General features: G+C 45.3%; 1 protein-coding gene across 4 annotated transcripts in view; it reads right to left on the reverse strand.

Annotated features, from left to right (window-relative positions):
* Nucleotides 1-1612: 1612 nt before the first annotated feature.
* Nucleotides 1613-11097, reverse strand: part of ZFP1 (ZFP1 zinc finger protein) — a 40106-nt gene continuing 30621 nt past the window's right edge. For 2 of the 4 annotated variants that reach the window (XM_014536741.1, XM_014536742.1), the window contains exons 3-4: nt 6494-6620; nt 1613-4555 (exon numbers count right to left, since the gene is read on the reverse strand). In XM_014536741.1, coding sequence (XP_014392227.1) covers nt 3477-4555; nt 6494-6620 — 1206 coding nt within the window. In that variant the 3' untranslated portion in view covers nt 1613-3476. Of the gene's footprint in view, nt 4556-6493; nt 6645-11097 lie in introns of those variants that run through there. The other 2 variants (XM_005862613.2, XM_005862612.2) reach the window with 2 other exon arrangements.

Here is an 11097-nt window from a genome sequence, read left to right on the forward strand (position 1 = left end):
TACGCTCCAGTAACTCGAGTTCTTCCGTATCCCTCTCTGGGTTCTTTCATGAGCCCCTTAACTTCAATAGGTGTGTCTTGGTTGGTTTGTGGTTATATCTTAACATCCTGACAGTCCTTATGAAACCAAGGGAGAGAGGCAGGCTCTTCATTCCAATGTGGGTTCCACATGCAACAATTCAAGTGTGTGCCGGGCAGAAGGGTGGCCTCTCTTTGGGGGCAGGAGAGGACGTGAGGATAAGGTGGTCACCAATAATGTTAGCCAAGAGCTCGAAAATGGGGGAGAGAGGTCCCAGCCGTGTTCCACATCCAGCCACAGCAGGAGGCACTATGGCTTTTCCTTTTCAAAAACAGCAGAGCGTAGACCGGGTGGAGTCGGAAGACTTAAGTGAGACCAGAGTGCATTGTACTTTGGCCGCAGGATTTGACAGGAGTCAGGTAACCAAACAAGGCCAGGGGATGGCACAGGCTCTTGAGCGCAGGTAGGGAAACCAGGGCTTGGCTGGCCACTTAGCTGAAGAGGATGAGGACACGACAGGGAGCCAAGGGGAGCCACTGTGACAGGAGCCACATGGTGGCTGGGACTGAACTTTCAGCTGCATCCCATTGAGTCCCCCACACTGAGGACCCAGCGTCTCCCATTTCCTCGTTTTTGCACGCTTTGTGCCTCTTGCCTAGAATGTCATTTGTCACCTTATTCCCCATATGACTGACTAGTCCTCACTCACCAAGATTTATCCACGAGAATTATGTCAAGTAGATAATTCCCAACTTTAGATTTAAAAAGCATAAAACAGTGTGAAAAAGCAAAAATATTTCAGCACTTTGGTTATGAGAAATATCTATGGAAATAGAAAGAAAATCTCCAAAATGAAAATAGCAGTGGAGTAAGAACAGGTCCCAGAGTCCAGCGCAGTGGGGGTGGCTTTGGGGTCAGACAGGTCCAGGTGAGTCTGGAAACACCTGTGAGCTGGGTTTTCTTGTGCAAACGGCACTGCCTCCTGGCCTCTGGAAGTGACCCGGCCTCCAGGCTGATTGAGAGGATAAAAGAAACACAGCCCTAGGGTCAGGCTACACGATCTGTCTTCAGAAGAAGTTTCATCTAAAATCACTTTGGATTATGATGACAAGACACTTAAAAACAATTAGAGGTTCTGATCTGAATTTCCAGGCCCTGGGAGCAAACAGCTCGCTAGAGTACAGTCATAGCTGTGATCATGTTGGCTGCTGTAAGGGTGGGTATGTGTTCAAAAAGCGTTTGGACTTTATAACTTAGAGTAATAACAACATGACATTCCTTGCATTTTTTTAAATCTTTGCTGGTTTTCCATTTATATAAGGTTTCCACTGAGTGAACAATGAATAGAAAATACATGCTTTTGTTGAGAAAAGGCTCAAGGGCACAATACAGCCAGGACAGCTAGAGCCTGCCTTAGGTGGTGCAGTATTAACTCATGTTATTTAACGTGCCCATTTCAATGGGTTATGTGTGGTTTTAGTATGAGTGTTAATTTAGGGACTAAGGAATCATGAACAACTTTCCAATTCTATTTCTGACTTAGGAGAATTTTGTTCTCCGGGCTCATAAAGTCATATACAAAAACACACACACATAAGGTTCTTAGATCTTTATTTTAGAAAATGTGGTATATACTCTCTCCCCTCCCGCTGCCCTCATCTGACCTGGAGGAGTTGTTCCTACACATTTTCTGTGGAATGCCATCAACCATGATCCGTTTCGCCACAATTTATTCCATCATTCCCACTGGTGGTCATTTACACTGTTTCCTTATGTACTTACCAAAATACACAGTATATATTGATAAACATAATCTCATGTACTGGCACGTTAGTTTTTTCTCAGGGATAGGTTCCCAAACATGAGAGTGCTGCGTGGAAGAATATGTATATTCTTAAAGTTAAAAGACAGGGTCACAGTGATTCCCAAGGCCCTCACAGTTTACTCTAACAGCAGAGAATGAAATTAACCTCCTCTGCTTCCCGGCTGTTAGTAGATCAGATGACAACTTAAAGACTTATTGGACTATGGATGTTTTAGTAAATTTGTTCAGAGTCGCTCACATTCATATACTAGTATAGTAACAGCACATCAATGGTCTTCAAAAAATTTTAAAAGCCAGTTTCGGTTGCCATTTACAATTCTAATGACATGATTTGTGATGGAGGAAAAGGGAGAACTTGTGAATCTGAAATCAAGCCTAAGATGATATCACTCTGAGTTATACAACAGATGGAGAGATCACTGAACAGTGTAATTTATAAAACTGTTAGTGTAAGTTAAGCCTTTCCATGAAAGGTTCACCAAGTCAGATTCCAAAGGGAAATGTTTCAGGCTGATGATAGTGAAACTCAAGGAAGTAGAAGTGCGTCCCCTAAACAGAATGTGCAAAAGTGTCTCTCTAAAGTGGACGATGCACATAGAAATTTTAAAAAGCAACAAGGCATGTGACAGTTTTCTTAAAATAAGCTTCCCTTTAAAGTCTCTGGAAGGTAACTAACATTTGTGCACTGCATACACATCCTACCATTTTTTACAAGACAATTCATAAAATAAGAGAAACGGGGAAACACAAATACAAGTGGTTTCTGGGGTACACATTTTGGTAAATGACATGCATTTGTGTGTAAACAGCCAGCAGAAAACGCCAACATGATGGATGTGGATATTCTCTGTAGCCCATTTTTACCTGTGGTGCATCCTGAGTAACAGCCCACAGCCGCCTCCTCTCACTCTTAACCTCCTCTTAATTATCTCATATTTGCATAATCATGTAAGTGATGCTTGTAGAAGTGCTTCAGCAAGCCAGGAAGCAGGTTAGAACTTCACCATTGTCTCTGTTTATTAAGAGGCAGCTCATTAACAATGGCCACACCAACTTCTATATGCCAGCAAGCAGGAGAAAATGTATTACATGCTACTTTAAAATCTGTTCCATATTTCATCTGGAATGCATACTGAGTTGTAAAAAAACACATGTGATATTTAATATGGAAAATCTTGTTTGATGTGTCCTAATTATTAGAGGAATTTCAAACTCCCAATGACCGTTAAATTCACACGGGCAGATCTAAAATATACTTTTGTGGTTTTGTGGCATAATTGCACACAACCACTCTATCCCTGGGCACTGTCTGTACATCCTTTCTGCTGCTTCCCAGACGATTTCATCCATAAATTCATTCAAGGTTTAAATAATTCATTCAAGGTTTTAAAAAGCTCATTGTAATAGTTAAGCATGTCTATTTACAGTTGGATATTCTTGGTATGTGTTCTTCAGTTGGGTATCACATCTAACTTTCAGTACCGCTGTCCGTAGGGAACCCTATTTTGGCGTTTTTGAGCTGATGAATGGTATCTTAGTATGATTTCCCATGCTCCCTCAGGACCTCAGGCGGTTTCTCCCCGACTGGAAGGGTTCTGGTGGGAGGGTGTTGCACAGTCCGACCTGCTGCAGGTCAGGGTTTGTCACCGATATGAACTCTGAGATGGACACTGAGTCGGGACTTCCTGCTGAAGGCCTTCCCACACTGAGAACACTCGTATGGCTTCTCCCCCGTATGGATTCGCAGGTGGAGCCTAAGAGTTGACCGCTGGCTGAATGTTTTGCCACATTCTGTACACTCGTAGGGCTTCTCCCCTGTATGAGTTCTCATATGTATAATGAGTTGTGAGTTCTGGATGAAGGATTTCCCACATTCACTGCACTCATAGCGTTTCTCTCCCGTGTGAATTTTCTGATGTATGATGAGGTTTGATTTCTTGAAAAAGGTTTTTGCACATTCATTACACTCATATGGTCGCTCCCCTGTGTGAATTCTCTGGTGTGTAGTGAGTTCGAACTTCTGGGCAAATGTCTTGCCACACTCACTGCACTCATAGGGCTTCTTCTCCATGTGTGCTCTCTGGTGTACAATGAGGTTTGACTGATGGGTGAAGGCTTTCCCACATTCAAGACATTCAAAGGGTTTCTCCCCAGTATGAATTCTCTGATGCTTAATGAGGTTTGCCTTATGGGAGAAGGTTTTCTTACAGACATTACACTCATACGGCTTTTCTCCAGTATGTATTCTCTTATGACTAATGAGGAGTGACTTAAAGGAAAAAGCCTTGTCACAGTAATTACAAAGGAAGGGCTGCACCAAATTTCTAATTTTCTGATGTTTAAAAATAGCTTCTTTATGGCTGAAGGCTTTCCCAATTTTGTTATATTCCGCGTATTCCATTTCAGGATGGGTTTTCTCTTGCTTTAGATAGAGAAGTGCTTTTCCAAATCCGTTATACTCATCAGCTTGCTTCCTTATATAGCTGTCACTGTTAAGTAAGTCTGAACTGTATTTCAAAGTTTTTTCATACAAGTCATATTTATAGGGCACTTGTCTTAAAGAAACAAAGTCTGTGCTCAGATTGAATGATTTTTCAAAGAGATCACTTCTTTCCTCAATTGGGGTTTGGTTCTTGCAGATTATGAATGGCCTTGCCTGCTCCTCGGGGTCACTGTGCTCCCGCTGCACCTGGTCGTCAGCCTTCCACACCTCTAGAAAGAGCACAGGAAGGACACTCCGTCAGGCCTCTTGCTGTCATGTTACAGAAGGTCCCCCAAATGTCCCATCCTAGAGCTGCCTTTTTAGTTTGGGACCCGGTCTTCCAGAATTAAGTAGTCCCCAGTGCAAATCTGTCCTCCCTCTTAAACTCTGAAAGGACAAGGGGAAAAAAGAGCCTGTGGCAAAAAAAAAGTGGGAACTGACAGTGAACACAAGTAGCATTGCCAGATCACACAGCGACCCCACAGAGGGGTAAAGAGAAATAAAAACACAGCAACAGGAAACACATGTGGGAAGGCTGGCACTGCAGGGATGAAGGGGACCTTGTCCTCAGGGACACTGCACAGCTAGCACAGAGGCAAGCAAGTAGATGAAGATGGTAAAGGAAAGGACACAGGCAGACCTGAGTTTAGCAACCCACACTCTGACGCTGCGTCACTGTGGCGGGACCAGGACCTCGCCTACATGTGTCCAGGCTCTCTCCCCGCCTTCTCCCTTCCCACGGGCAGCATTATTGTTTTGCAGAAACAATCCTACTGAGGAGCTCCCGTCTCTAAGGCAACGATGCCCACACTGAGCTGCAGCACACGGATGTGCCACAAGAACTTTAAAACATGCAAACTGCCTAGTCAGGGGCACTGACCACTTTTCCCTTAGATTGTCAACTTTAAAAATGACAACAGCCAACACAACAATAGCTGTCTGGTGTGAATGAATCAAAATTATACCCCCCTTTTCTTGTCAGTTTGGCAAAAAGTATTTTTGGTGTGCTGCAGAATTTTCTAAATTAATTTATGTGCCATGAGATGAAAAGGTTGAAAATCGCTGCTTTAAAGTAAGACTTTGCAAGTGAATGAAAAGGTTCAGAAACTCATATTTTGTAGGAAACATAAAATTGATCCAAGGACCCAAGATCCCTTTGATAGATTCAATGCTACTACTGCTTTCATCGCATTTTTCTTTTTTAAAATTTAATTTAATCCTCACCCGAGGATATGTTTTCCATTAATTTTTAGGGAGGGTGGAATGAAGAGGGAGAGACAGAGAGAAACACTGATGTGAAAGAGACGTATTGATTGGTTGCGTCCTACATGCCCCCAACCAGGGCCAGGAGCCTGCGACCAGAATCAAACCTGGGACCCTTCAGGCCACAGGCTGACGCTCTATGCACTGAGCCAAACCAGCTAGGACTCATTGCTTTTTTTCTATTGAAGCTGTTGGAGAATGTATTTTCATTATTATATCTTATTTTTCTCTCTCCTTTTAATAGGCTTAATTTCTTCCCCAAACTAGTCTTGTCCCTACTTTTATTTGACAGGATCTTAAGGATCAGATTACCCAGCCTCCACCTAGGTCTTGCATAACCTTCACTTTCCTCTGTGCATTACTGGTCATTCCTGGCGCTTGTGCTGCGGCTGCCATCTGTGTCCAGGACAAGGATGTCACTTCTGCACTGAAAAATCTATTTCCCCTGAGGCCACTATGCCAATGGCCCTGAGCTAAAATATACAACACTCAGACATCTGGGGCAGATAGGTCATCTGTTTGCAGCCATCTCTAAGGGTTTAGGGATTTTGGGGGAAAAAAGACTTAACAATATTTCAAACGTACCAACTCATTCATAATCCTTGGGATATTACTTCTAGTGGCTTCTGATTCTCCTTCCCTCCTTCCACAGCTTCGCTAGAGAGTTCTCAACTGCAGTTCTAACTTTGCTAGCCACAGCTCCGCCTGCTCCACCTTGAAAATCACATCTGGTTTGATCGCAGCTCCTAACTGCTTGGACTTTAGAACTTCAGTAGTCACTCTCAGCTGTAACATGTGAAGCTTGAGGCCAAACCACTTAGTGATTTAGAAGCTCATACTTCTGGTAACTGAGAAAGAACATAAGCGCCCCTAGGTAAACAGTGACGCCTGGAAGCTGTCCTTACCCACTGACAGTAGGTTGCTGTAGTTCTCCAGCATCACATCCATGTACAGGATCCTCTGCGATGGGTCCAGCTGCTCCCACTCCTCCTGGGTGAAGTCCACAGTCACATCCGTGAATGAGACTGACCCCTGAAATGGCATATTGCTATTCATTCTGGAATGGCGAGCATTTGGTGATACAGAAAGGACATGTGGAAAGTTATTCTTACCACACTGCTGTAAGGGTCATTCGCCAGGGAAATTTACACGACACCAACCCAGCATCTTCACTACCTTTTGTGAGAAAGTGTGTTTATAGAGGTTCGAGCACTCAGTCCCCTATCTCTGGCACTGTCGCAGGCACAGGCACCTACGATGATGAAACCCCTGGCATTCTCTAACCATCAGTGCGCAGCAGTGACGGGCACCAGTGCGGGGTGGTGCTCACACAGGCACTGTTCTTATGGTATCACACTAGACAATATTAAAGAGTAGATTAGACTTTCTGTGATACTATCTATAAGAAATACATCTGGTCTTTGTCCACAGTTCCTGGCTCACAGCTCTCCAAGCCCCTAGATCAGTGATGGTGAATCTTTTGAACTTGGCGTGTCAGCATTTTGAAAAACCCTAACTTAACTCTGGTGCCGTGTCACATATAGAAATTTTTTGATATTTGCAACCATAGTAAAACAAAGATTTATATTTTTGATGTTTATTTTATATATTTAAATGCCATTTAACAAAGAAAAATCAACAAAAAAAATGAGTTTGCGTGTCACCTCTGACACGCGTGTCATAGGTTCGCCATCACTGCCCTAGATTAACCTAAGAATTGAGACTGATAAAGGTTTGGTATATTAGTGAGGTGACTTCCGGAAATGGCTTAAGGACAGGGGCTGGTCACCATCAGACCTGACCATGTGATTAGAGGGTGGAACTTCCAGCCCACGCTGACCTCTGGTGGAGGAGAGGGTTTGGAGGGTGCCAAACGCCATGGTAAATGAGGTTACCAATCACCATTATGTAATAACAGCTGCATAGAAACCCAAAGGACGGGGTTCGAAGAAACACCTAGGCTACAGCACACAGATTCGAGAGTGGCACCTGGGAGAACAACAGGAGGCTCCGGCAAGTACCCTCACTCGTCCCTCCTCCCGCTCCTCACTCTCGTTCCTTCTTTATCCCTCCTCCCTCGCGCCCTCTAACTCCTCTCTACTGTTTACGGTACAGTCTCACTCTCCTCTATCCCTCTGTCTAGCCTCCTCTCTGTCCTTAATTTCCCCAATCTGCTCTCTACCACTGTTCTCAACATCTCCCCATACACCACCCTTTCTCTCTCTACAATCCCTCAAACTCCACCAGCTTTTCTTCATCCTCCCTCTCTACTCAGTCCTCCCTGTCGATCTCTCTTTTCACCTTCTTTACTCTCTTCAGTCTCTCTCTCTCTGTCATCTCTCTCTACACCTCTCTCTCATGACTCTTTCTAGCCTCTCCTCTTCTCTCTCTAGTCCCTCCTCCTTCTCTCTCTAGTATCTCCTTCCTCTCTCTCTAGCCTCTCCTCCTCTGTCTTTATAGTCTCTCCTTCCTCTCTATAGTCCAGTAATGGCGAACCCATGACATTTTTTTGGTTGATTTTTCTGTTAAATGGCATTCAAATATATAAAATAAACATGAAAAATACAAGTCTTTGTTTTACTATGGTTGCAAATATCAAAAAATTTCTATATGTGACACAGCACAAGAGTTAAGTTAGGGTTTTTCAAAATGCTGACACACCGAGCTCAAATGGTTCGCCATCACTGTTCTAGTCTCTCCTCCTCTGTCTCTCTAATCGCTCGTTTCTCTCTCTCTAGTGTCTCCTCCTCTGCCTCTAGTCTCTCCTCCTATCTCTTTAGTCTCTCCTTTCTCTTCAACTAGTGTCTCCTCCTCTGTCTCCAGTCTCTCCTTCCTCTCTCTAGTCTCTCCTCATCTCTCTCTAGTCTCTTCTCCTGCCTCTCTAGTCTCTCCTTCTTCTCTCTCTAGTATCTCCTTCCTCTCTCTCTAGTCTCTTCTCCTCGCTCTCTAGCCTCTCCTCCGCTCTCAAGCGTCTCCTCCAACTTTCTCTAGTCTATCCTTCCTCTCTCTATCTAGTCTCTCCTCATCTGTCTCTCTTCCTCTGTCTCTCTAGTCTCTCCTCCTCTCTCTAGGCTCTCCTCCTGTCTCTTCCTCTATCTCTCTAGCCTCTCCTCCTCTCTCTATAGTCTCTCCTCCTCTGTAGTCTCTCCTCCTCTCTTCTTCTATCTCTCTAGTCTTTACTACTCTCTCTCTAGTCTCTCATTCCTCTCCCAAGCATCTCATCCTCATCTCTCCAGTATCTCCTTCTTCGCTCTCTATAGCCTCTCCTTCCTCTCTAGTCTCTCCTTCTCTCTCTAGTCACTCCTCCTCTGTCTCTCTTCTTCTCTCTAGTCTCTCCTCGTCCTCTCTCTCTAGTCTCTTCTCCTGTCTCTCTAGTCTCTCCTTCCGCTCTCTCTCGAGCCTCTTCTCTCTCTAGTCGATCCTTCCTCTCTATCTCTCCTCTCTCCTTCCTCTGACTCTCTAGTACCTCCTCCTCCCTCTCTCTTCTTCTATCTCTCTAGTATCACCTTCCTCTCTTTCTCTAGTCACTCCTCCTCTGTCTCTCTTCTTCTCTCTCTAGCCTCTCCTCCTCTCTCTGTAGTCTCTCCTTCCTCTCTCCGTAGCTTCTCCTTCCTCTCTCTACTCTCTCCTTCCTCTCTCTAGCCTCTCCTCCTCCTCTCTCTCTAGTCTCTACTCCTGTCTCTCTAGCCTCTCCTCCTCTCTCTCTCGTCTCTCCTTCCTCTCTCTAGCCTCTCCTGTCTCTCTCTAGCCTCTCCTCCTCTCTCGAGTCTCTCTTTCCCCTCTATCTCTCTCTAGCCTCTCCTTCGTCTCTCTAGTCTCTCCTTCCTCTCTCTAGTCACTCCTTCCTCTCTCTCTCTCTCCCCCTCTCTCTCTCTAGCCTCTCCTTTGTCTCTCTAGTCTCTCCTTCCTCTCTCTAGTCTCTCCTTCCTCTCTCTAGTCACTCCTTCCTCTCTCTCTCTCTCTAGCTTCTCCTTCCTCTCTCTAGTCTTTCCTCCTCCTCTCTCTAGTCTCTCCTTCTGTCTCTCTTCTTCTATCTCTCTAGTCTCTTCTCCTCTCTCACTCTAGTCTCTCCTTCCTCTCTAGCCTCTCCTCCTCCTCTCTCTAGTATCTCCTTCCTCGCTCTCTCTAGCCTCTCCCTCCTCTCTAGTCACTCCTCCTCTCTCTCTCTGTCTCTCCTCCGTCTCTCTCCTTCTCTGTAGTCTATCCTCCTCTCTGTCTCTAGTCTCTCCTCTCTCTCTAGTCTCTCCTTCCTCTCTGTAGCCTCTCCTCCCCTCTCATGCCTCTCCTCCTCCTCTCTCTAGTATCTCCTTCCTCGCTCTCTCCAGCATCTCCTTCCTCTCTCTAGTCTCTCCTCCTCTGTCTCTCTTCTTCTCTCTAGTCTCACCTTCCTCTCTCTCTCTCGCCTCATCTCCTCTCTCTAGTCTCTTCTCCTCTTGTCTCAGGTCTCTCCTTCTCTCTACTCTCTCCTTCTCTCTAGTCTCTCCTCTTCTCTCTCTTGTCTCTCCTCCTCTGTCTCTCTTCTATCTCTCTAGTCTCTACTCTCTCTCTCTAGTCTCTCCTTCCTCTCTCTCTATTCTCTCTTTCCACTCTCTAGTCTTTCCTCCTCCTCTCTCTAGCCTGTCCTCCTCTCTCTCTCTAGTCTCTCCTCCTCTCTCTAGTCTCTCCTTCCTCTCTCTCTATTCTCTCTTTCCACTCTCTAGTCTTTCCTCCTCCTCTCTCTAGCCTGTCCTCCTCTCTCTCTCTAGTCTCTCCTCCTCTCTCTCTCTCGAGTCTCTCCTCCTCTGCTTCTCTTCTATCTCTCTAGTCTCTACTGCTATCTCTCTATAGTCTCTAGTTCGTCTCTCTATTCTCTCCTCTTCTTTCTGTCTACTGTCTCCTTCTCTCTCTCTAGTCTCTCCTCCTCTCTCTCTCTCGAGTCTCTCCTCCTCTGCTTCTCTTCTATCTCTCTAGTCTCTACTGCTATCTCTCTATAGTCTCTAGTTCGTCTCTCTATTCTCTCCTCTTCTTTCTGTCTACTGTCTCCTTCTCTCTCTCTAGTCTCTCCCCCTCTGTCTCTGTCTCTTCTCATCTCTCTCTAGTCTCTCCTCCTCTGTCTCTCTAGTCTCTCCTTCCTCTCTCTCTAGTCTCTCCTCTCACTCAGGCCTCTCCGTCTTCGCTCTCTCTCTCTCTAGTATGTCCTCTCTCTCTACCCTCTCCTTCTTCTCTCTCTCTCTCTAGTCTCTCCTCTCTCTCTAGTCTCTCCTTCCTCTCTAAGCTCTCCTCCTCCTCTCTCTCTAGCCTCTCCTTCCTCTCTTTAGTCTCTCCTCCTGTCTCTCTAGCTTCTCCTTCCTCTCTATCTCTAGCCTCTCTTCCTCTCTCTCTCTAGTCTCCCCTTCCTCTCTCTCTCTAGCCTCTCCTCCTTTCTCTCTATTCTCTTCCCCTCCTCTCTCTAGTCTGTCCTCCTGTCTCTCTTCTTTTATCTCTCTGGTCTCACCTTCCTATCTCTCTCTCTAGTCTCTCCTTCCTCTCT

Source organism: Myotis brandtii, unplaced genomic scaffold (assembly GCF_000412655.1).
Source record: "Myotis brandtii unplaced genomic scaffold, ASM41265v1 scaffold165, whole genome shotgun sequence".
Lineage (NCBI taxonomy): Eukaryota > Metazoa > Chordata > Mammalia > Chiroptera > Vespertilionidae > Myotis > Myotis brandtii.